General features: G+C 41.0%; 1 protein-coding gene across 3 annotated transcripts in view; it reads left to right on the forward strand.

The window, feature by feature from the left end:
• ak8 (adenylate kinase 8) overlaps positions 1–27668 on the forward strand; it is a 166700-nt gene that overhangs the window by 16529 nt on the left and 122503 nt on the right. For all 3 annotated transcript variants that reach the window (XM_072240089.1, XM_072240092.1, XM_072240091.1), the window contains exon 5: positions 1055–1123. In XM_072240089.1, coding sequence (XP_072096190.1) covers positions 1055–1123 — 69 coding nt within the window. The remainder of the gene's footprint in view (positions 1–1054; positions 1124–27668) is intronic.

Raw genomic sequence — 27668 nt, forward strand, 5'->3', positions numbered from 1 at the left:
GCTCCTTTAAGCTTTTAATTTGTTCATTAACTCTTGCTTCACTGGTCAGTGCACTTTGTTAAAATTTAATAACTTGAATTTACATTTTTTGTGGCCCTGTACACAGGAATTAGCAATTTATCTTGGTATATTCTCTAAGCATTAAAACAAGTACTGTATATTAGCAAAATAATGTAAAATCTGAATCCTGTACTTTAAATGATTTAAATGGAGAATTAAAATAAACAACTGAATTTTAAGTCAAGCAGCACTGTTTCGACATTGCTTGTGATCATATCACTTCAATGAAGTATTTAAATTTCATGGACATTTCATTATAATCGAGAACAAATAATACTGCAGGCTGGGGTTTATGGGAAGGAGAAGGGTACAGGCAAGATAATAACTGAAGAGGCAATGCAATTAAAGTGATTTCTATTTTAATATTTACTATTGGAATTTTACTTTGTTTAGTTAATGTATTGAATAAATAGGATAGGTGATGATAATCAGAGGAGATAATTTTATATCCCACTTTCAGGTCTGACTCTCACTCTAGTTAATTTGTTCCTTCACTGCATATAAATTGGATCTTACAGATATTTCTCGTGTATTTGCCATGTCCAGGAAATTGCAAATCCATAGCTGAAGATTGTAAATATGAACTGTAACCAATTTGGACATATTTACTAACTTTTTTCTGGATATTCTAAAAGCACAAAACCAATTTTAATAGATCACTTGGATCAGCAGGACCACACAAAATGAGTCTGTAACTTCTGTCAATGTTACACTTCAAAGGGAAGAAGCAGACACTAGCTGCCGCAGCAACCAGCACGATCCACCACAAACAGACAGTGAGACTAAAAGCAGTAAGTCCATACTCCCACTGCACTGGACCATGGGTCTCGGGCCAAACCACCGCTGGGACCCAGTAACTGTCAAAAAAAGGTGCCTGCCGATTCTTTTCACTTTTCTCCTTCAGCCTAATCATGTAGGGGCTTTGGAATTCTTTTTGAACTTCGCTCTGAATATTCACCCTCTCATCTCTTTGCAATTCTCTTTTGCTTTGCAGGATATTCCCAATACACTATGGGCAAAGCTGATCCTAGAACGGCTGTCAAAAACGGACTGCATCAAACGGGTAGGAATCGCTCCTGTAGGAATAGTCAAAGAGCAATTACACAGCATGCACACGTACTTGGTATTCAGCAGCGGAATGAGTAGGGGATTGGTTCAGGCAGTGGCTGATTGCTCTGTTGAACAGCAGTGGGGGAGTTTGAAAGTTTATTAAGAGGATAAAGTGCAGGATGAGTGTGTGCATATGCTAATCTGATAGTTGAATGTTGATCAAAGACTAAACACAGAATCCAACTGATTGCCTGGAGCAGTATTCGGGGCTGGGATGGGCCATGTCACCCAGTAACCAGACAAAATAGTCAAATAGAAGTCAGTTTCTGTTGAATGAGTAAGCTTTGCAGTACAATTTTATTTAGTATGATATGTAATTTTGTAGAATATATATTGCAGTACCAAGATATGTAAAAGAATACTCATTCCAACAGTAACAAAGACAATTAAAAGTATTTAAAATTATATCACTTTTAGTTATTTAGCTTCAATATGGATTCTGTACTGTGAGTTTATATTTGTTTTCTTATATTTGGATGTCATTGAAAACTATATCTTCAAGATGACATTCAAATTGTGATCTGCACATAGGATGGAATTTAATCCAGGCAACTGTGAATACTGCACTTCAGGTGGTTAGATTCTGTTAGGACATATAAAGCAAATGACAGTGATCTTAGGAGCATTGAGACCTTGGAGTGCAAGTCCACAGCTCCTTGAAAGAGGTAACACAAGCAGAAAGGGTAGTGAAAAATGCATTTGGTATGCTTGCCTACATCGGCCAGGGCATTGAGTATAAAAGTTGGGACATCATGTTGTAGCTGTACGAACGTTGTTTAGTCTACCAAGTTCTAGCTTTGTACAGTTACAGTTCTAGCTGCCACTCTATAGGAAGGATGCAATATCACTAGAAAGTGTGCAAAAGAGATTTACTGGGATGTTGCCTGGAAAGGACGGTTTTTGTTAAAGGAATAGGCTGGGTTTATCCCCACTGGAACGTTGAAGGCTGAGAAGTGACTTTATAGAAGTTTATGAAATTATCAAAGGCATAGATAGGGCAGATAATTATGGTCTTTTCTGCGGGGGAAGGGAATCAAGAACTGGGATGGAGCACAGGTTTAACATAAGAGGGGAGAAATTCAAAGAAGATCTAAGGGGTAAGATTTTCATACAGGGGATAGTGAATATTTAGAACTATCTGCCAGAGGAAGTATTTGAGGCATCTACAATTACAATGTTTAAAAGGCTTTGGATAGGTACTTGAGTAGAAAGGATGTACAAACCGTTTGTAGAAGAATAAGGCACTATTGCAGAAAATGTGATTAGTTCAGATAGGTATCACTGTCAGTATGTGTAAAGTGGGCAGTTAGAGGCCTTTTTATGTGTTTTACGATTCAATGAATATTTTCAAAGATCTGTGATAGGCCCAATCCTACTGCAAAGTGAGGTCAAGCAAGACTTTTTATAGTAAATATTTTCTCAGCCTTTGATTTTGCACCTGTTGTGTATTTAATATTTCAGTAATATTTGAGTATTATTGTAAATATGTTGTTGATTAAGTATTCTTTATTTGTTTAAATAATTAATTATGGGTTATATGTAAAATTACATGAATTGCATACCTCATGACGCTACCATGTGTTACGTGTGTGCCTTGCTTAAAGTAAACACAAAGTTAGACTCTCATCAGCTCCTTGTTTTTCTTCCAGTTAGTTTAATGTTTTGAAGTTATAAGACATAACTGTGGCGACGATGTATTTTTAAAATGAACCCAAGACACTTATCAGCCTGTTGAAGTACAACTTGACATTTATGTTTTAGAAAAAAAGCAAAATTAAAAATGGTTGAGTAAAATAACAAGCAACGTAGTACGTGCTTCTTCCAAGGAGAAGGTGTTTTAGTTTAAAAAAAGGCAGAAAGTGGAAGAATTCACGGGTTCATAAACAGTTAGTACTATACCCTGTGATAATACTCATAAATAAAAGGAACAGAAACGGCTGGCTACATTGGAAAGATGTGTTCGATTGTTCAACAACTCATGTAACTGGCTGATTTATACTGAGCTAATTGAACAGTACTTTGAAGCAAATAAAATAGCCAATGAGAAACAAGCATCAATTTTGCTGAGTGAACTGGGTTTAGAGACATACAGTTTGCTTCAAAGTTTGACTGTTCCAACTAAACCAGCAGACATTAGCTTCATTGATATCCTGAAAGAAATGCAGGAGCATTTAGAATCAAAACCTTGGCGAATGCAGAATGCTTTAGGTTTCGTAAGCGGAATCAAAAGAAAGGGGAGTGCATTTCAATATACGTGGCTGAATTGAAGAAGTTGCCTGAGCATTGTCAGTTCAGTAATGAGCTTAATGAGACATTGAGAGATTGTTTAGTTTGTGGAATTTTACAAGAAAGCATTCAAAAACATCTTCTAACTGAAGCACACAGCTTACATTTAAGAGAGCAGTTGAAATAGCTATATCAATGGAAACAGCAGACAAATGCAATTCAGTTGTACTCAAGAATGTAAGTGGGTGTAAACAAAATTGTAACACGTAAACATAAACCTGCCTGGCCGGACAAATTGTGTTCTCATTGTGGCAGGGACATGCATACACCAGATCAGGTTTAAACACAAAATGTGCAGAAAATGCAACAAAGTAGGACACGTGCACAAAGCAGACAAAAATAAATGGACTGCAAATGAAAGCGATAAAGATAAAAAAGTCAAGTTACAGTTTCAAAAAGAGCTCTAATCCACATGCTGTTGATGGAAAAAATCTGATAATGATGAGAGTGACACAGGACAGAGTAGCCCTGAGATTTACATTGTGAAAGCTAATAATATTCAAGCAGTATGGGTTACACCAGAAATGAATGACAGTTTAATTAAAATGGTATCGAACACTGGCTGAGCTGTTTCAGTCCTTTCACAAGATGAGTTTGAATGACATTTCAAAGATACTAAACTGAAGCCTGCAGATATCCAACTGAGAACTTATACTGGAGAAAAGATAACTGCTGTGGGAATGACATTTGTAACAACAGCCAACAAGCCACTGTATGTGGTTAAAAAAACAGGAGGGCCAGCATTGAGGGGGCATAATTAGCTGAGACAACTACAATTTGATTGGAGGTCCATTCACCATTTGCATGCCACATTTCCTGTAATAAAGTCAACTGAAAGCAAATTAAGAAAGGTACTGGAAGATACTGGATGATGCCACAATTGTCTCCATGCTATACACAAGGAATCATTGCCCAACAGAGGGAAAACAGGTGTTGGTGCCAACATCTGTGCCTCTGGTTGGAAAGCATATTGGACCAAGGAAGGACCATGCTGCTCAGAGGAACTGTGAAAGTGACAAAAGCAATGCCTACAACAGTTTTTGTAGGCAACATATCTGAGAAAACTTCCGATATGTTAATCAGGCAGTTACTTGCAAAATGAGCATTGATTTAAACTGGAAGAGAATTCAAGGAGCTTCAGAAAAGTTGTAAGCGTTCAGCTTTTGTGAGTATAAGGAACTAGAATCTACCTTGTGTGCACTAAGGTTATTGCATGAACTTCAAGTGGGAGACAAAAAACTGCTGATAAAAGTAAATGCAAAGACCAAAGACCAGCTGGTTTGCCAAAAAGAAAGGAGTCAATGGAGAAATGAAAACAGGGGGATTGTTAGATGATGTGGTGAGGAAATCAAGAGAAGAGATCAGATCGTAAAGGGACCAATAAAGTTCAGAATAAATTTTATTATCAAAGTGCAGTATATATACCATATACAACCCTGAGATTCATTTTCTTGTGGACATATTCAGCAAATCTATAGAATAGTAACATAATAAGATCAATGAAAGATCAACCAAAGTCCACGAACTGTACAAATGCAAATATAAATAAATAGCAATAAGTAACGAGAACATGAGATAAAGAGTCCGTAAGGTGAGATCATTGGTTGTAGGAACATTTCAATGATGGAGCAACTGAGTGTAGTTATCTCCTTTTATTCAAGAGCCTGATGGTTGAAGGGTGGTAACGGTTCTTGAATCTGGTGGTGCAAGTCCTGAGGCTCTTGTACCTTCTACCTGATGGTAGCAATGAGAAGAAACCTGGGTGGGGATTTCTGATGATGCATGCTGCTTTTCTATGATAGCATTTCATGTAGATGTGCTCAATGGTTGAGAGGGATTTACCCATGATGTGCTGGACTGAATCCACTACCTTTTGTAGGATTTTCTGTTCAATGCATACCAGGCCATGATGCAACCAGTCAATATACTCTCCACTACACATCTGTGTTGGTTTAACAAAGTTTTAGATGTCACTCCCAATCTCCGCAGACTCCTAATAGAGGCACTGCTGTGCTTTCTTTGCAATTTCACTTACATGCTGGGCCCAGGATAGGTCCTCAGAAATAGTAACACCTAGGAATTTAAAGTTGCTCGCCTTCTCCACCTCTGATGCTCCATGGACCTTTGGGTTCCCTCTCCTGAAGTCTATAATCAGCTTCTTGGTCTTGCTGACATTGAGTGAGATGTTGTTGTTATGATACCACTCAGTCAAATTTTCAATCCCCCTCTTATATGCTGATTCATTACCACCTTTGATTTGGTGTGTGATATCATCAGTAAACTGTGGTGTCGTCAGCAAACTTGAATATGACATTGGAGCTGTACTTAAGCACACAGTCATAAGTGTGAAGTGAGCAGAGCAGGGTGCAAAGCACACAGCCTTGTGGTGTACCTGTGCTGATGGAGATCGTGGAGGAGACGTTGTTGCCAATCTGAACTGAATGGGGTCGACAAGTAAGGAAATCCAGGATCCAGTTGCACAAGGTGTTATTGAGGTTAAGGTCTTGAAGCTTATTGATTAGTTTTGAGGGTATATAAAATTATGATGGGTATAGATAGAGTGAATGCAAGCAGGCTTTTTCCACTGAGGCTAGGGGAGAAAAAAAACAGAGGATATGGGTTAAGGGTGAAGGGGGAGAAGTTTAAAGGGAACATTAGGGGGCCTTCTTCACACAGATAGTGGTGGGAGTGTGGAAAGAGCTGCCAGATGAAGTGGTAAATGCGGGCTCACTTTTAACATTTAAGAAAAACTTGGACAGGTACTTGGATGAGAGGTGTATGGAGGGATATGGTCCAGGCGCAGGACAGTGGGACTAGGCAGAAAAATGGTTTGGCACAGCCAAGAAGGGCCAAAAAGCCTGTTTCTGTGCTGTAATATTCTATGGTTCTATGGTATGTTGATATTGAATGCTAAGCTGTAATCAAAAAAGAGCATCCTGGTATCCAGATGTTCCAGGATTGATTGAAGAGCAAATGACATGGCATCTGCTATGGACCCTGTTGCTCTGGTAGGCAAATAGCAGTAGGTCCAATTTGCTCCTCAGGCAGGAGCTGATGTGTTTCATCGCCAACCTCTCAAAACACTTCATCACTGTGGATATAAGTACAGCTGAGTGATGGTCTTTGAGGTAGGTCACCATGCTTTTCTTGGGCACCGATATAATTGAAGCCCGCTTGAAGCAGGTGAGTACCATACACTGTCAAAGCGAAATGTTAAAGGTCTCCGTGAACACATCAGCCATTTGGTCAGCACAGGTCTTTAGTATGTGACCAGGTACCCCAATGGTCTAGATACTTTCCGTGGATTCACCCTCCTGAAAGCAGCCCACATGTCAGCTTCAGAGACTGAGATCCTAGGACCATCTGGGGATGTGGGGGTTTGCAATGGTTTCTCCATGTTCTGATGGTCAAAGCAAGCATACAAGTCATGAGTTCATCTAGAAGTGAAGCCCTGCTGTCTCCCATGTCGCTTGATTTAACTTTGTAGGAGTTGATAGCATTCAAGCCCTGCCACAGCTGTTGAGCATTGTCTCGTTGATTCAAGTTTGGTCCGGAATTCCCACTTCACTGGTGAAATGTCTTTCCAGAGATCAAACCTGCACCTCTTGTAGCTTCCTTGGTCTCCAGACTTGAATGCCTCTGATATGGGCCTCAGCGGATTTCGGATCTCATAGTTCATCCAGGGCTTCCGATTGGGTAATGTTGAGACACATTTACAGCTGCTTTAATGAAGTCCATTTAAACTGTGGTGTATTCATTCAGATCCCGCACCAGCAGGCACAGGAAGAGCTTCTTCCCTGAGGCTGTGACACTGCTGAACCTCTCATCACAGCGCTAAGCAGTATTGCAACCATATTGTACTGTCTCAGTACTTTCATATTTGTGTGCTGTAGCACTTTTTTATTCACAGTTATTTTGTAATTAACACTATTCTTTGCATTTCTGGTCAGATGCTAAATGCATTTCATTGGCTTTGTATCTGTACTCGGCACAATGACAATAAAGTTGAATCTAATCTAATCTCTAGACGAGTGCTTGAACATGGCCCTGTCTACTGACTCAAAGCAATCCTGTAATCACTCCTCTGCTTCCCTCAACCAACTCTTAGTTCTCCTAATTTCAGGAGCCTTGTTTTTTTAAGGTCTGCCTGTATGCAGGTAGGAGGAAGATATCCAAGTGATCTGATTTACCAAAATGCTGTCTAGGCAAGGAACAGTAGGCATTCCTTGTCTTAGTATAACAGTAGCCTAGTATATTAGGGCCTCTGGTGCTACAGGTTATGTGCAGATCATAAATGGGCAGGGTTTTCTTCATACCTTGGTTGAAGTCTTCCAAGTATAATTTGAAATGTGCTGGGATGGGCTGTTTTTTGTTTGGAGACAGCATCATGCAGCGTTGCCAGTGCTTGATTATAGTCGGCCTGTTGTGGTCTATACACTGTGGTAGAAGGATTAATAAGAGAACACTCCAGTGAACTAACTGGACCTTCCCAAGATATTGAGATGCACAAACTAGAAGAAGAAAAAGGAGAAGAAAGGTGTCTAGAGCTTTTGACCCACTTCCTACAGTCTCAGAGTGAATTCCTACAACCACCATGGAGGTGGCTCCAGAACCTGAGATTGTTTTTGTAGCCACAAGTCCCACCTGCCAAGCAGAGTGACCTTCCTTGACAGGAAAGGCGTTATCCCACAAGGGTAATAAATCCTCCACAGTGATTAAATTTTTAGTTCTGAATGCAACAATTTGAAGTTTACTTTGCTGTGGATGTCTTCTTAGTAGTTGCATTGCACTGTGTACAGTATATACTGTAGTTGAGATGCATTCTACATGGAGTTGGAGTTTGTACCCAGGAGTGTTGTGTATTTAATATTTTAGTAATATTTGAGTGATATTGTGAATATGTTGAGTAAGCATTCTTTATTTGTTTAAATAATTAATTGCCGGTAATACATAAAAATAAGTGAATTACATATCATTACACTACCACTTGGTATGTGTGTGCTTTGTTTAAAGTAACATCGAAGTATACGACTTATTTCTGTCTTAAAATATTCAAACACTATACTTCCATTACCCTTTGAGGAAGTGAATTCCACGATTTATGATCCTCTGAGAGAAAATCATTGCCTCAGTTCTGCTTTATTTGGATGACCTCTGGTTTCCAGACAGTAACCCCCAATTCTAGGTTCTAACCTCTCTATCCACTCTATCAAGACTCCTCAAGATCTAAACATATTCCAACCAAGTCTGCTTTCATTCTTCAAGGTAAAAGACTAGCCTGTTGAACCCTTTCTCATGAAACATCCCACCCATTCCAGGTGTTAATCCAGTAAAATATATCTGAACTGATTCCAGTTCATTAACACCCTCCTTTAAATAGGAAGAACAATAATATACACTTATACTCCAAATCATGTCTCATAGGTGTCTTATGTAACTGAAGCATAACATCCTTACTTCTGTACACTTGTACAAATACAAAATATTCTACTTCCATATTCAATTATTTGTTGTATCTACATTCTAGCCTTTTTCAGTCACGTATACATACATTGGGTGGCAGGGTAGAGATACGTTTCCACCAAAGGAGATGTAATATAGAAACATAGAAACATAGAAAATAGGTGCAGGAGTAGGCCATTCGGCCCTTTGAGCCTGCACCGCCATTTATTATGATCATGGCTGATCATCCAACTCAGAACCCCGCCCCAGCCTTCCCTCCATACCCCCTGATCCCCATAGCCACAAGGGCCATATCTAACTCCCTCTTAAATATAGCCAATGAACTGGCCTCAACTGTTTCCTGTGGCAGAGAATTCCACAGATTCACCACTCTCTGTGTGAAGAAGTTTTTCCTAATCTCGGTCCTAAAAGCCTTCCCCTTTATCCTCAAACTGTGACCCCTTGTTCTGGACTTCCCCAACATCGGGAACAATCTTCCTGCATCTAGCCTGTCCAATCCCTTTAGGATTTTATACGTTTCAATCAGATCCCCCCCTCAATCTTCTAAATTCCAACGAGTACAAGCCCAGTTCATCCAGTCTTTCTTCATATGAAAGTCCTGCCATCCCAGGAATCAATCTGGTGAACCTTCTTTGTACTCCCTCTATGGCAAGGATGTCTTTCCTCAGATTAGGGGACCAAAACTGCACACAATACTCCAGGTGTGGTCTCACCAAGGCCTTGTACAACTGCAGTAGTACCTCCCTGCTCCTGTACTCGAATCCTCTCGCTATAAATGCCAGCATACCATTCACCTTTTTCACCGCCTGCTGTACCTGCATGCCCACTTTCAATGACTGGTGTATAATGACACCCAGGTCTCGTTGCACCTCCCCTTTTCCTAATCGGCCACCATTCAGATAATAATCTGTTTTCCTATTTTTGCCACCAAGGTGGATAACTTCACATTTATCCACATTAAATTGCATCTGCCATGAATTTGCCCACTCACCCAACCTATCCAAGTCACCCTGCATCCTCTTAGCATCCTCCTCACAACTAACACTGCCACCCAGCTTCATGTCATCCGCAAACTTGGAGATGCTGCATTTAATTCCCTCATCCAAGTCATTAATATATATTGTAAACAACTGGGGTCCCAGCACTGAGCCTTGCGGTACCCCACTAGTCACCGCCTGCCATTCTGAAAAGGTCCCGTTTATTCCCACTCTTTGCTTCCTGTAATACACTCATTCCTTCTGTTAGCCTGCAGGTTACCCTTGGTCAAGGTGTAGTACCTACTTAGCCCTCCAGATTAGGGTCACGTGAAGCCATAGTAGCAGGAGGTGGATGGTCATATAAGCAGCTGGTGCATATCACAAGTCCTGGTTATGTGACCACTGATGCCAGGCAGACAATCTCTGAAGAGTATTGATAATGGCTGGGGTCTTCCTCTGCCCAGAAGAAGACAATGACAAACTACTTCTGTAGAAAAATTTGCCAAGAACAATGAATGTCAAGATTATGATCATCCATGTCATATGACGTGGCACATAATAGTGATGATGATCAGGACATTATGATTCTTGTACCTCAACTCTCCAAATTCTCTTACTATTTTTCTTTTATTTCTTAACATTTTCACACATTGTACTTTATTTGCCCAGATCTTTTCGCGTTCACTTAACTTATCAATATCCCCTTGCAGATTCTTTGTCCACTCCTTGCTGCTTAATTTCCTACCCACCCTTTTGTCATCACCAGATTTAGGAACCTTGCCTTCAGTTTCTTCATCCAAGTCATTTATATAAACTATCAAGTCAGAGCTCCAATCCCAGTGTCACACTTTCCATTATATCTTGACAGAACCCATTTATGCCTACTGTTTCTTGTTAGCTGGGCAATCTGCTATTCATGCCTATGCATAACCTCCTACATTATGAGCTTTTATTGTCTGCAATAACCTTTGATGTGGCAGTTTGTCAAATACCTTCTTTACATCTAATTATCATCCAAGTTCTGCTTTATGTACATCAGAAGTTACTTCAAAGAACTCCAATAAATTGGTCAAACATTACTTCTCCTTCACATACCATGTTAACTTTGTCTGATTACTTTGAATTATCTCTTTACCACCCAGCTACCTTGACAGTTCTGACCATCTCAATATGCATGTGAGTCAATGATCTCCATGTTTGCAAGTTCTGCTGTGGAACTGTGCCAAGCATCTTAGCTCACTGATAATAAACAAATGAGACAATTCCCCATGGTTGTGCAACCAGCCTCTAATAGATAGATTGGTTTGGACTTGAATCAATTCCTTAGCCAGTGTGTTTGAAGTTGTGTAAATTAATGTAGCATGCAGTTTGGTCTTGGCTTCAGCTGTTGTAAGAAATATATAATCAGTGTAGTTATTGGTGTGACAGACCCCTTGGCTTTACTTTCATCACTATTTGGGTCCAGCTGTTACAAAGTTTTAAAATGTCCAGCCTAATATTTTGCTTATGAGGTATTGGTGTTGTGGTTGGATAATGCAAAATTATGTAAGTTACTAACAAGCAATTGAAACCCATACACTCAAACAATACATGATTTGCTGCATTTATGTTACAGTATAACGTCATTGATAGCGGCATGATATACTGTGAATGATGTATCCCCTGTTTTGTGCTAGCATTGAAATGCAATGCTAGAAGTGGAAATTCTGGTGACTAGGTTCTCTTTTTTCCATGTTGTACAAGACCATAAGACATAGGAGCAGAATTAGGCCAATTATCTCATCGAGTCTGCTCTGCCATTCCTTTATTGCTGACCCATTATCCCTTGCAACCCCATTCTCTAGCCTTCGCCCCCCATAACCCTCGACACATTTATTTAGTCAAGAACCTATCAACCTCCACTGTAAATAAACCCAATGACTTGACCTCCATAGCTGTCTGTGGCAATGAATTCCACAGATTCACCTGCCTCTGGCTAAAGAAATTCCTCCTCATCTCTGTTCTAAAGGGACATCCTTCCATTCTGAGGCTGTGCCCTCTTGTCCTAGACGCCCTCATTATATCCTCTCCACATCTACTCTAGGCCTTTCAATATTCAATAGGATTCAATAGGTTTCAATGAGCTCCCCCCTCATTTTTCTAAACTCCAGTGAGTACAGGCCCAGAGCTATTGAATGCTCCTCATATGTTAACACTTTCATTCCTGGAATAATTCTCATGAACCTCCTCTGGGCCTACTCCAATGCTACCATATATTTTCTTAGATGAGGGCCCAAAACTGCTCACAATGCTCCAAGTGTGGTCTGATCAATGCCTTATAAAGCCACAGCATTACATCCCTGCTTTTATATTCCAGTTCTCTTGAAATGAATGCTAACATTGCATTTGCCTTCCTTAGCACTGACTCAACCTGCAAATTAACCATGAGTGAATCTTGCAGGAGGACTCCTAAGTGCCTTTGCATCTCTGATTTTTGACTTTTCTCCCTGTTTTGAAAATAGTCTATATCTTTATTCCTTCTTCCAAAGTGTAAGATCATGCACTTCCCAGCACTATATTCCATCTGAACCCCTCCCTCCTGCATCACCTCATTTCCACATGTTAAATTGAATGATCTTCCTATTTCTAGCCTCACTTGCACGTGGCATGGGTAGCAACCCTGAGATCACAATCATGGAAGTGCTGTCCTTTAATTTAGCACCTAACTACCTGAACTCACTTTGCAGGACCTTATCACCTCTCCTACCAATTTCATTGGCACTGACATGGACCACAAACGCTAGCTGCTCACCCTCCCAAGTAAATGCTATGGACTCAATCTGAGATGTCCCTGATCCTGACACCTGGGAGGCAACAAACAATCCAGGAATCTCATTCTCATCCACAGAACCTCCTTTCTGTTCCCCTAACCAAAGAATCCCTTGTCACTACAGCTCACCTCTTCTGCCTTCTTCTCTTCTAAGCCACAAAGCCAGACTCAGTGCCAATGGCCTGACTACTGTTTCTCTACTCTGCTCGGTCACCTTCGCCCCCCACCCCAGTATCCAAACAGTATCCAATAACCTGCTGTTGAGGGTAATGGGTACAAGGGTGTTCTGCACTGGCTGCCTGTCCCCTTTCCCCCTCCTGACAGTTACCCAATTACCTGTGTTCTGCACATTGAGTATAACTACCTCTCTGTATGTTCTGCCTGTCAACTCCTCAGCCCCTGAATGATCTGGAGTTCATTTTTTTCCAGCTTCCTTAACGCAGCCTGTTAGAAGCTGCAACTGGATGCACTTTTTGCAGGTGTAGTCAAGAACACTGGAGGTCTCCTTGCCTTCCCACATTCTGCAAGAGGAGCATTCCACTATCCTGCTTCGCATCCCCACTGCTCCAAATGTGTAATAATGAAGAAGGAACGAATAAGGAAAAATAAATTACCTGTGACCTACACCACTACTCCTCGCCGAAACCCAGTCCTCTGGAAACATTCCAGAACCTAGTGATTTTTGAAAGATCACTACTAATGTCTCCATAATCTCTTCACCTACCTCTTTCAGAACCCTGGGGTGTAGTCCATCTGGTCCAGGTGGCTTATCTACCTGCAGACCTTTCAGCTTCGCAAGTACCTTCGCCTTACTAATAGCAACTACAGTCATTTCTGCCCCCTGGCACTCTTGAATTTCTGACATACTGCTAATGTCTTCCACAGTGAAGACTGATGCAAAATACTTAATAGGTATTGAATAATACTTAATAAGAGATTGAACTAAACTAGCAATATAATTCACAGGCACATGTATGTTATGTAGGATTTCTGTCATTTATAGTGAATTATGACACAGTCTGATACCTTGTTTAATAAGGTTTTTATCTCTCTGCACAATTAATATACACCTTTATTAAGTTTATAGTTCATAAAAGTATACCCATTGTGCTCAGTAGAGAGCATGGTCGCTGACAAATATTGACCAAGGTCTGTTGAATATCTCATGGGATTAAGCTCCAGCTAGCACTTATGACCCTGTGATGTGAAGAAGTCAAGAGGTTTGACATACTGCATTGAGTTGATTTGTTCTCTTCTACACCAGGCTATGTTAGGCTGCTGTGGTTATATTTATTTAAATGCTTTCTCTCCCATTATCTATCCTGAACTATTTCTATCTCCCCCTTTGTGTTTTTTAAGTACACTTTTTGTGCTTCTTATCAATCTTCTTTTCTGCTTAATTCCCAATGGATATATTAATTATTTCTTGTCAATCATTTGTTCTATGTATTAGTGCAAATCTCTTTGGTCTGTGCTGAGTTTCATAACTTCCTGGTTTCTGCATGCAGACCATAGGCCTGAGCACTTTCAGTCTTAACCTCTCCCAGTTTGTGGCTATAAGATTCTAGCTTGCTGAACTTGAAAATCACTAGTTATTTTCTGTCCTTTCAAGCAGGCCAAGCCCAGGGGAGGTGGTGGTCAAATGAGTCAAGAGGACTGGCCCTGTGAAATCAAAATATTGTGTCTAGATTTCAAGAAGTCCCTTCAGATCAGGACAAACACAGGCAAGAAAATCCTTAGCTGATAATAATCCCCCATTCTTCGCATCATAAACTAGTACAACATGCATTAACAGCAGGTGGGAGAAGCATAGAGTGGCATGGAGTCAGGATGTACTCTGGGTGAGGTGCAGTCTATTACCAAGATTGACCTATGAGCTCCAGCAATGATAGGCCTAGCCAAAGCCTCATTGATATAGCTGCCATAGACAGTCAGTGGGTGAACCAAAAAGAATAAACTTAGTCAAAATAAAGACAGAAAATGCAGTCGGTTAGGCAGCCTCTGTGATGAGGTTAGAATGGTTAATGTTTCAAGCCAGGATTAGGAAAGCATAGGAATAGAACATATTTTAAGTTGTAGAGAAAGGGCAGGAATTTCTAGCAACTGCGATCTTTTTCTGTTTGATGTACCTGCTTGGCTTTTTCTTTACTAATCTACCTGTTGCGGATGCATCTGTTCGCAGTGGAATAAACATCAAGCAGTTCTTATGAAGATTAAGTCCCATCTTCACTCTCAGAATAAGCTCCATCATTCAAAGTTTGAAGTTTTTTGCAAAATGTTAATGCTACACATCACAATCACAATCACATCCAGCAGTTAAAAACTGGGCACACATAATGTACTGTGAGTCATCATCAAAAGCAAAATTGTACTCCAGAAGTCATCACTTTCACTTTATCATGACCATTATCAACCTATGCAACTAACTCTGATCTACCTAAAAATCATCTGGGGGAATCAATAATGTAAGACTGAACACTAGCTAGGTAGAGGAAGCATTGTACATTAGACAGAATTGAACAATACAGCAGTTACCAGATCAGATCAAAACTCATTCATAAATACTCATCCATAAATTCAAAACTATTCATAAATAGTATTGGATGATTAAGCAGCTGATTGGAGCTTGTGATCTCAAGAAAGTCCCCTTTTTGAGCAATGTTGAAGCACAGCACATCAGCATAGGAGACAAAACTTTTGCAACTTTTTTTCAACCAGTAACCATGGTGAAGGCTGATTATGATCTATTCCTGATAGACTTGCCATTGGCAAAATCATTCTTCAACCATTTTGATTCACTCAGAATTTTATAAGAGACATAAATAGGTAAGATAACATTTTTCCCCACAGAGGGGCTATCAAAAACAAAAAGGTATGGGCTTAAGATGAGAGGAATGAGTTTTAAAGGAGATTTTAGGTGATTTTATTTTATATAGAGTAGATGATCTCTCATGGTGATTGTATCTGATTCCACAACCACCTCTAGCATCAAGCAGACCAATAACTACAAATTGCTGTTCAATTTCCACAAAATTTGTTGAAGCCTTAGCTCAAAAAGCTGGTTTCCGGTGGTGAAATGCAGCTATTTATAAAGGTGACTAGACTGGATGTCAAGGTAATTCTTAACCAAATTTAGCATCAAAGAATCATTGTAAGACTCCATACCAGCTGCTGTCACGTGTTAATACAAAAACGATGTTTATGGTAGTTGGAATGATCATCGCTGCCCAATGATATTAATAAAGAAGTTACTCAAGGCATTGACTTAGGCCAAGCCATCTTCCATTGCATCCCATTCAGTAATGAAGATCAGTCTGGCCAAGTAATGTGTGCAGCACAATGACCAGTTCCAAAGAAAAGATAGTTTTAATACCTCTCATTAGCACCAATGGTATTATAATTACAGAGTCCCAATTATCAATATTTTGGCAGTCACCAATAACTATAGACTTAACAACAGTTATGTAGGTACTCTGCTTAACTGAAAGATTGATCATACATTTTAACACTAATCCTGTCTTAACCCATTTTATTCTCCCCCACATTTTTCCATCAAATGAGTATCCTAACGATTTACCTTCTGATATCCTGAAGATTTCGTCATCATCTGTAAGGCACGTCAGAATATAATTTGAATTCCTGTCACTTGCCTAGCTAAGTTTAGTTCCAATAGTCAGAAGCTTTCAGGAAAAACAACACAAATGGTGGACCCTAAATTTGCCACCCTAAACCTTCATTTCCTTCACCACAGCATAGTTTGCCAGCAGTGTATACCACTTTCACTATATGCTCTGCAGAAATTAGCCAAGATTTCTTCATTGTCACTTCCTAAACTGTTGACCTCTGCCATCTAGAAGAACGAAGTAGCACTCATATAGGAACATTCCTCCTGCAGGTTCTCCTCTGTCACAGTAAATCCTTATGTATAATCCATGAGGAGTCCTGATGTAGGAGATTGGCTGGAAATGTGGGCCGTCCATTTGCCTCCAGAGATGCTACTTGATCCAGAGTTCTTTCAGCAGCTTGATTTTTGATGGATCTATATCATTGCTCATTCATCATTGTGAGATTTAATTCCTGGAAATCCAAACCCAACATCACTCTGATGGTACCTTTACCACAGGGTCTGAAATGATTCAAGAAACTGGCTTACCTTAAAGTAAATGAATTCAAGAGAAAATTAGGCTGTTCTCTACACTATATCTGTGCTGATGTTCCACATGAGCCTCCTGCCACCTTATTTCTTCTTCCCACCATTAACATATTTTTCTCCCTCATGCACTTAACTGACAAAACCATAAGTGTATTTGAGATTTGCCTCAATTACTGTATGTGATAGCAAGTTCCAAAGATTACTATTAATTTAAGCACTGATTATTTCACTGGTGTGCAGACATCAGACTGAAATGTTGAATTCTATTCCTTCAAAAGTAAAAATAATCTTTCTCAAGTACTTGTTTCAGGGGAAACAAATGGCCCTCAGCCAATGATAACTTGGACCATTATCTTAGGAGTGTTGAACTGAAATGGCCCACGCTCTTTGAGGCATCTGACAACATGTACTGAGGTCTCAGAAGTCATGTTATTGAGGCCAAGGCTCTAGAAGGAGGCAAGGCAGAAAGTGGAAGCTAGTTTTCTCTGAAAACTTGTCCAGGCTTTTGACACTTAAAATTGTTAAAAATGGTCTTAAATCTTTAAAAGAAATAAAAATATTAAAAGAAAACTTTAAAGCACCTAGCAAAGTTAAGAAACTTCCATTTCCCAACTTTTCTTCAGGGCTAGGAATCTGTGTTCCAAAGGATAGGGTTGACAATTATATATCAGCTGATAGGCAGTATCTATGGAGAAAATGAAAAGTAGATGTTTCACACTGCAACCCTTCATTAGGACTACTGTGTCCTGAACACAAAATAATCTGCAGATGCTGGGGTCAAAGCAACACTCACAATACGCTGGAGGAACTCAGCAGGTCGGGCAGCATCCGTGGAAAAGTTCGGTCGATGCTTCGGGCCGGAACCCTTTGTCAGGACTGTAGAGGGAAGGGGCAGAAGCCCTATAAAGAAGGTGGGGGGAGGGTGGGAAGGAGAAGGCTGGTAGGTTCCAGGTGAAAAACCAGTAAGGGGAAAGATAAAGGGCTGGGGGAGGGGAAACAGGGAGGTGATAGGCAGGAAAGGTGAAGAAGGAATAGGGGAAAACACAATGGGTAGTAGAAGGAGATGGAACCATGAGGGAGGTGATAGGCAGCTGGGGGAGGGAGCAGAGTGACATAGGGATATTTTTCACCTGGAACCTACCAGCCTCCTCTTTCCCACCCTCCCCCCACCTTCTTTATAGGGCCTCTGCCCCTTCCCTCTACAGTCCTGACGAAGGGTTCCAGCCCGAAACGTTGACCGATCTTTTCCACGGATGCTGCCCGACCTGCTGAGTTCCTCCAGCGTGTTGTGAGTGTTGCTGTGTCCTGAAGAAGGGTCTCAGCCTGAAATGTCAACTGTTCATTCCTCTCCATAGATACCTGCCTGACCTGCTGAGTTTCTCCAGTATGTTCTGTGTGTAACTCTAAATTTACAGCATCTGCAGAATCTCTTGCACTTATATATCAGGTTTGCTTGATGTAGGCTGGGAGAGAATGGGACTTTAATCCTTGGGAGCCAAATGTGATTGAATCTGCATCGGACTCCACATAAAATCCAATGATGGAACAGAATGAGAGATCTCCCTGTATCTAACACAACAAATTCTAGATCTATGACAAATCCACTTAAACACAGGATTTAATTACTCAGTGATTCCCTTTGGATCTCTATTTTAGTAACCAATGAAGAGGTTAATTAACAATTTATATATATTTACATGTGAATTCAAGACAGTTTAATGTCATTTCCTGTATATAAATGTAAGGAGAACGAAATAATCATTATTCCACATTCGACACCAGCACAAAAACAAACGCAAAAGATAACAAGCACAATAATAATACTAATAGAACACAATAAATATAAATACATTAGATAACTTATGTACGTTGATTGTATGTTCATAAAGTGATGGTAGGCTGTACGTTAGCTGACTGACAGGAAATAATAAACTAGTGCTGGAGTTAGTGGATGGAGGTGTTGATCAGTCTTACTGCTTGGGAAAAGTAACTGTTTTTGAGTCTGGTGGTCCTGGTGTGGCTGCTACAAAGCCTCATCCCCAATAGGAGTGGGACAAACAGTCCATGAGCAGGGTGTGTGGGATCCTTCATGATGTTACTGGTTCTTTTCTGGCACTTTTCTTTATATATGTCTTTGATGGCAAGTAGGCTGGTGTCAATGATGCATTGGGTAGTTTCAACTACCTGTTGTAGAGCATTCCAATCTGCCACAATGCAGTTTCTATACCAAACAGTGATATTGCTTGTTAGAATGTTCTCTACTGCAAGTCCATAGAATGACATGAATATGGATGTGCAAAGTGCAGGAGGGGAGGAGAAGATGGCGGCGCGACGCAGCGCACGCGGCCGCTCGGAAATGATATCGTATTTGTTAAGTAGGTACCATGCACAATCCTGATTTGATGGAGACAGACTTGAGAAGCACGGAGGAACATCTGGAGAAACTTCTGAAATGCCTGCTTCGCTGCCGCTGCTACTGTGCGATCGAGAATCTCCGGAGGGAGGGGAAGGCCCCAAATCCTCGGCTTTGCCTATTGCCTGTTGTTGGGGCTGAGGTCGAAGCACTTGGCAGAAATGGTGCTTGGTGCTTGGTGTCGGAGAGCTGGTCAGAGGCTCGAAGTTTTTGGACGGACTCAAGAGTCGGCTGTGGTCGGGTGCTTTCAGGGTGCTGCATCGGCAAGTTTGCGGCGCTGGAAGCTCATGGCAGGGAGAGTTTTTTTTTTCCTTCCTTCTACCGTCTGCGTGAGATGATGGGACTTTCGAGAGACTTTGAGACTTTTTTTTACTGTGCCCATGGTCTGTTCTTTATCAAATTATGGTATTGCTTTGCACTGTTGTAACTATATGTTATAATGATGTGGTTTTTGTCAGTTTTTCAGTCTTGATTTGTCTTGTGTTTCTGTGATATCATTCTGGAAGAACATTGTATCATTTCTTAATGCATCCATTACTAAATGACAATAAAAGAGGACAGCCTGTCCTCATAATCTAATCTAATCTAATCTAATCTTTGGCCTCCTCAGAAAATAGAGGAATCGGTGAGCTTTCTTGACTGTGTAGGATGTGTTCTGGGACCATGAGAGATTGTGTGCGATGTGCACTGCCAGGAGTTTGAAACTCTTTGCAGTTTCCATTGCTGTGCCACTGATGTAAAGGAGAGATGGGGTGACAGTGGTATGAGTTCTCGATAACCATCTCCTTTATCTTGTTGATATTAAGGATGAGGTTATTTGCCTGGCACCAGGTGTCAAGCTCTTCCACCTCCTCTCTGTTGGCCATCTCATTGTTGTTACTGATGAGTCACCACTGTTGTGTCATCAGCAAACTCGATGATGTGATTGTTTGGGTGTTTGACAATGCAGACACGTGTGAGCAAATTGTACAGCGGTTGGCTCAACACACAGCCCTGGGTGATACCTGTGTTGAGGATGAAGAGGAGGAGGAACAGTTGTGCATCCTGACTATCTGAGATCTGTTCATTAAGATGACCAACACCCAGTTGCACAGTGGTGTATTTAGATCAAGGAATAGGAGTTTGTGCACCAAGGTATTGGGACAATAGTGTTGACTGCTGAACTGAAATCCAGAAACAGCATTCTGACATGAGTGTCTTTGTTTTCTGGATGTGTCAGGGCCAAGTGAATGACAGATGCTATGCTATGCATCTGTCATAAAGCGGTTCCGTCAATAAGCATAAAGGTGAGTGTCTAATGTGGCAAGAATAGAAAAATTGAGAGGTTCCTGTTAGAAAGCTGTCTAGTTTAAGATGGTGCTACCGAAGGCGTGCGACAGCTTACTGGTATTTCGACAGTAAAGGAATGCAATTAAAAACATTATTAATAACACTTTCTTGAGGTGATTTGTGGTGAACTATAAATGCAAACAATGAAGAGGCGAGTGAAGGAAAAGCAAATTTTCGAGATGTGCCCTGCTGGTGTGCTGCAAATCGATGAAGTTAGAGGCATGCTGGTTGAAGTGAATGACTTAGGGGAGAGAAGACAGGACAGAGGAGTTCTGATGCCCATCCAGCTGGCCTGGGTGCAAGGGTGGATTGCTTTAAGTGCCGATCCAATTTAGAGAGGTCAAGAATGGTTTCTTCAGCAGCAAAATCTAGGTTTGGAGCAAATTGCTGGGCAGCATGTTCTATGTCCGGAGTGATTCACTACAGCAAGACCCAAGTCCTAAGGTGAAGTACAATCCACTGTATGACAATCTAAACTCTGGCCATATAGACTGGAAGGACAGGGTGTTGAGAATCGGGAGAGGTTGGATTGCTCTGGGTGCCAAGCTGATTTCGAGAGGTTGAGAATGGCTTCTTTGGCAGCACAATCTAGGCCTGGAGCGGCAGAGCCAGGGTTCTAGTGCAAGGTTCAGACAGTCTAATCATCAGCCCAGATAGACTGGGGGCTCCTCTCTCTGCAATGCTAAGGTGGTGAGACTGTCCCCGGCTGCTGTGCTTCGTGTCTACGAACTTTACAGTGATTTGCCCTGCAAATAATGATGAACTGAATACTGAGGCTTTGGGCCTCCTCCATGCTGCTCTGGGGATTTGGACCTAAGGACTCGATTTGGTTTGGAATGCTATTGTTATTGCTCGCTTGCATTGTTTGCATGATTTGTTTTTTTTTCTCTTTCTCTGTGCACATTGGGGGTTGATCTTTTTTTAAAATTGGGTTCTTTTGGGTTCCTTGCTTTGTGACTGCCTGTAAGCAAACAAAGCTAAAGCTTGTATAATTTATACATTCTTTGAATAATTAGAATACTTCGAAACCTGCGGAGGGTTCCTGTACTGTGGAAGACGTCCTGCCTCGTCCCTGTGCTGAAGACGCCGCGCCCCAGCGGCCTCAATGACTACAGACCGGTGGCATTGACCTCCCACATCATGAAGACCCTGGAGAGACTTGTGCTGGAGCTGCTCCGGCCTATGGTCAGGCCACACTTAGATCCCCTCCAGTTCGCCTACAAGCCCCAACTAGGAGTTGAGGATGCCATCGTCTACCTGCTGAACCGTGTCTACGCCCACCTGGACAAGCCAGCGAGCACTGTAAGGGTCATGTTTTTTGACTTCTCCAGTGCATTTAACACCATCCCCCCTGCTCTGCTGGGGGAGAAGCTGACAGCGATGCAGGTGGATGCTTCCCTGTTATCATGGATTCTTGACTACCTGACTGGCAGACCACAGTACGTGTGCTTGCAACACTGTGTGTCCGACTGAGTGATCAGCAGCACTGGGGCTCCACAGGGGACTGTCTTGTCTCCCTTTCCCTTCATCATTTACACCTCGGACTTCCACTACTGCACAGAGTCTTGTCATCTTCAGAAGTTTTCGGATGACTCTGCCACAGTTGGATGCATCAGCAAGGGAGATGGGGCTGAGTACAGGGCTACGGTAGGAAACTTTGTCACATGGTGTGAGCAGAATTATCTGCAGCTTAAAGTGAAAAAGACTAAGGAGTTGATGGTAGACCTGAGGAGAGCTAAGGTACCGGTGACCCCTGTTTCCATTCAGGGGGTCAGTGTGGACATGGTGGTGGATTACAAATACCTGGGGATACGAATTGACAATAAACTGGACTGGTCAAAGAACACTGAGGCTGTCTACACGAAGGGTCGGAGCCGTCTCTATTTCCTGAGGAGACTGAGGTCCTTTAACATCTGCCGGATGATGCTGAGGATGTTCTATGAGTCTGTGGTGGCCAGTGCTATCATGTTTGCTGTTGTGTGCTGGGGCAGCAGGCTGAGGGTAGCAGACACCAACAGAATCAACAAACTTATTCGTAAGGCCAGTGATGTTGTGGGGATGGAACTGGACTCTCTGACGGTGGTGTCTGAAAAGAGGATGCTGTCCAAGTTGCATGCCATCTTGGACAATGTCTCCCATCCACTACATAATGTACTGGGTGGGCACAGGAGTACATTCAGCCAGAGACTCATTCCACCGGGATGCAACACTGAGCGTCATAGGAAGTCATTCCTGCCTGTGGCCATCAAACTTTACAACTCCTCCCTTGGAGGGTCAGACATCCTGAGCCAATAGGCTGGTCCTGGACTTATTTCATAATTTACTAGCATAATTTACATATTACTATTTAACTATTTATGGTTCTATTACTCTTTATTATTTATGGTGCAACTGTAACGAAAACCAATTTCCCCCTGGATCAGTAGAGTATGACTAGGACTATTTTTCCTATTGATATAGCAAATAGGGGAAGCCTACAAATTATTTTGACAATGTCTTTTCCCTAAATATTTTTAAAATCAATTTTTTTTGTTGATGCACGTCATTTTAAATTAATCAAGTATCGTAAAAATTTCAGATGAAGGTTTTCTTTAACAAATAAAATAAGATGTTATTTCTTTTTTTATCTCCATGAGCTTTATTTGTTTTCAGTCCTGTGTAAATGACTTTAAAAGAGGATTAGTGAAGGAATTTAGACAACTAGCCCTATAGAACCGGTTTTAACAAAATAATGAGCCACAGCTAGCAACTTGTTTAAAGCTATTTCCTTGGAGTCATGAAAATTTGTAAATTTGACACTTACAATAATTTTGGTATCCCATGATAAATTAAGAGAAAATTTGAGACTAAAGAAAGAACTTATAATAAGAACCTAGATAGTAGGAGAGAGCATAACAAGGGAGAGAAGTCAAAAAGTACTATGGAATGTAAAAGGGAACTAAGAAACTAAATTATGTAGGAAAAATAAAATATTCTTTCAGCAGATAAATATAAGAAGAGAAGTTGGGAATAGAAAAGAAAAAGAACCACTAGAGATAGACAGCATAAAATCAAGGGTAGATAGTGAGATACCAGAACTATTAATTAATTATTTTATATCACTATTTATCAGGTAGACATATCTGGTCAATGTAACAAGAGAAGATGAAACTAAATGTGATGCCTTGGTGTTTGAAATAAAAGAGAAATATTAATTAATCTAATCAAACTCAAAGAAAATAAAATCCATATTCCAAATAGTTTACATCTAGCCATTATAAAATAATCTGGGAAAGTAATAGCAGATTACAAAAACAACTGTCAGGAAAAGGTTCTGTGCCCAAGAACCAGTGAACAGCTAAAATTTTGAACTTTGATAAAGGAGATATAATATATGTGAAGAATATAGAATAGGCATCTTAACGCCAATAAGGGTTAACATATGAGACGCGTTTGATGGCTCTGGGCTCGCTGAAGTTTGGAAGGATGGGGTGGGGGGGGAATCTCATTGAAATATATTGAATATTGAAAGGCCTAGAAAGAGTGAATGTGAAGAGGATGTTTCTTATAGTAGGGAGTCTAGGACCAGAGGGCACGGCCTCTGAATAGAGGGATACCCATTTAGAACAGAGTTTAGGAGGAAATTCTTTAGGCAGAGCGTAGTGAATCTGAGGAAATCTGTGTCACAAATGACTGTTGAGGCCAAGTCATTGAGTATATTTAAAGTGGAGGTTGATAGGTCAGGGTGTCAAAGGTTACGGAGAGAAGATAGGAGAATGAGGTTGAGGAGGATAATGGTTCAGCCATGATGGAATGACAGAGCAGACTCGATGGGCTGAATGGCCTAATTTGCTCCTATGTCTTATAGTTTTATTGTCTAATAATAAAAATAATGGAAATACAAATGAAATTAGAAAAACATAAATTTAAAATATATTATGTAGCCAACATGAAGATATAAATAAGTTTAGGGGCAAGTCCATTGAGCCTGCTCTACTATTTAATCATTTAATCTGATTGCTAACTCTGCAATGTCAGACATCCCACCCTGCAAGAACTCATTTCATGGAGGTAGCACGATCAATTTACGGGAGACTTCCGGGAGAGGTGGGATGTCTGCAATAGAGTAGCTCCTTAGCAGCGAGCCAGCAAGTTTAAATAACGTTAACTATGCTAATGAATGAATGACACCTGTTAAACTCACCTCAACATGTCTTTTACAGTCTTAACCCACCAAGGGCAATAGAAAAGTCACTGTTGCAAACAGTGCAGCGAGCAACACTGTCATTATTTTGACCCCTATTAGGCAGGGGTACACTTTAGTGTAGTCTGGGGTGATGTACGTTTTATATTTTTTTAGACCACTCTGCCATGGCGTGCTCTCGCTTGCTGTCTCTTTCTCTCTCTCGTGGTTGCTCGCGCGCTCTCAAGCGCTCTCGCTTGCTTTCTCTCTTGCTCCCTCTCCCTCTCTCGCTTGCTTTCTCTCTCGCTCTCTCTTGCTTTTCTCTCGCTCGCTCTCAAAAATAATTGATTTCCGTGATATTGTATATAATTTGCGGGCATCAGGGAGCCTCTATTAATGTGCGGGAGACTCCTGGAAGTTCTGGGAGAGGTGGGATGTCTGCAATGTCATCTATTCATGTAATCTTTCACCTCCCTGCTTATCAAGATTCTATCTACTTCTTCGCATAGATAGGTGACATTAGGCAAGGCAGCTGCTGACATTGTTGCTTACTCTGTCATACCACAGTTACAAAATATGATAAAGGAGTACTGCGGGCAGTATCACTATTGAGATACCCACTGAATGCTCTGCATTAGTTTATGTTTGCTGTGTACATTTTGGAAGATGTTTGAGCAGTTAGTTCTGATGCAACCTCATCAGTTTTCTGTGCCTCTTATGATTGTATATCCTTCTCTAAGGTCATTCCTCAGCCTCTTATTTCCAGGAAAAATAGTCCCCCTACTATCCAGTCACTTCTTGTAACTCAAGCCCTCAAGCCCTCCAGTCCTAGCAACGTCCTTGTAAATCTTTTCTACACCTTTTCCAGTGTAATGATATCCTTCTTATAGCTAGGTGATTAGAACTGAGGTCAATACTCCAAGTGTATTCTCACCACAACGACCTGTCAATTGTCACATGATGTCCCAACGCCCATAGTCAGTGCCCAGGTTTATGAAGGTACTCATGCCAAACATTGTCTTCGCCACCCCATGTCCCTACCTGCTACTACTGGTCTTTAATTTTATGTTTGTACACCTTGTTTTTACTTTTCTACAGCACTCTCCAGAACTTTAACATATTAACAAATCTTTCATTGTCTGTAAAACACTTTGGGAACATCTTGTGTTCATGAAAGCCACTAAAAGAAATAAGGTATTTCTTTGATAGATAGATAGATAGATAGATAGATACTTCATTGATCCCAAAGGAACTTACTGTGTCACAGCAGCATTACAATGAAATTACTTGTCACAGGTGCACAGATATACAAATATTAGAAGACAAGTAAGAAAGAATAAAAAAAAGTTGCTTTAAAAATAAGATGTACAAAGTTTACAAGTCAAATATTACAAGATTTCCAAGTAATATTATACAGTTACGGCACATTCACACCGTCCAGATAAGAAGTGATGGTAGTATTTCGCAGCATGTCTGTTATAGCAGGGTGTGGTAAACAGAGCTTAAACAGAGCTCTGGTAAACAGAGGTTCATAACAGTCTAATAGGAGGGGGTCATCACTTCCCTGGCTACAGATCAACTCTTTATAGAGCACCATGGCCGAGGTAAGAATGACCTCATATAGCGCTCTTTGGAGCAGCACCGTTGTCTTAGTCTATTACTGAAAGCGTTCCTCTGTTCAGCCAAGGTAGCATGCAGAGGTTACTTCAATACAAGCATTTAAAATTTGTTGCTGTTTGAAATAACAGATATAACATTGCTTCATGTGATGAAATGAATAAAATATCAACTCATTTTTACTTGTTAGGAAGTTGAGATGGAGTTATAAACTGTGGTAAAGTGGGCAGCAGGCCTGCATGTAGCCTGATGAAGGCCCAGTGACTACTGGAAATTGTTCTTCTGGCCTTCTTTTTATAATCAGAATTAGGTTTATTATCACTAATATATGTCATGAAATTTGTTGTTTTGTGGCAGCAGCATAGTGTAAGACAAAAAATTGCTATAAATTACAATAAGAATGTATGAATAAAAAAAGTGCAAAAAAAAAAGAGTAAAATAGTGAGGTAGTGTTCATGGGTTCATGGACCATTCAGAAATCTGATGGTGGAGGAAGGGCAACCATTATACCAGTGCCCAAGAAGAGCAGGATGAGCTGAGTTAACAACTGTCATCCAGTAGCACTCACATCTATGGCGATGAAGTGCTTTGAGGGGTTGGTTATGGCTAGAATCAACTCCTGCCTCCAGCAAGGACCTGGACCCCTTGCAATTTACCTATTGTCACAATAGGTCCACGGCAGATGTGAGCTCACTGGCTCTCCACATTGCTTTGGATCACCTGGACAATACAAATAACTGTCAGGATGCTGTTTACTGACTGCAGCTCAGCTTTTAACACAATCACTCCTACAGTTCTGGTTGAAAAGCTCCAGAACTTGGGCCTCTGTACCTCCCTCTGCAAATGGGTCCTCAGCTTCCTAACTGGAAGACCGTAATCTGTGCAGGTTAGAAATAACATCTCCGCCTCACTGACAATCGACACCGTGCACCTCAAGGATGTGTGCTTAGCCCACTGCTTTACTCTCTCTACATCAATGACTGTGTGGCTAGGCACAGCTGAAACGTCACCTATAAATATGCTGATGATACAACCATTGTTGGCAGAACCTAAGATGGTGACGAGAGGGCGTACAGGAGTGAGATATGCCAGCTAGTTGAGTGGTGTTGTAGCAACACCCTTGCACTCAACATCAGTAAGACCAAAGAACTGATTGTGGATTTCAGGAAGTGTAAGGCAAGGAACACGCACAAGTCCTCATTGAGGGATCAGAAGTGGAAAGGGTGAACAAGTTCAAGTTCCTTGGTGTCAATATCTCTGAGGACCTAGCCTGGACTATTGATGAAGCC

The sequence above is a fragment of the Mobula birostris genome, chromosome 22 (assembly GCF_030028105.1).
Source record: "Mobula birostris isolate sMobBir1 chromosome 22, sMobBir1.hap1, whole genome shotgun sequence".
Taxonomy (NCBI): Eukaryota; Metazoa; Chordata; class Chondrichthyes; order Myliobatiformes; family Myliobatidae; genus Mobula; species Mobula birostris.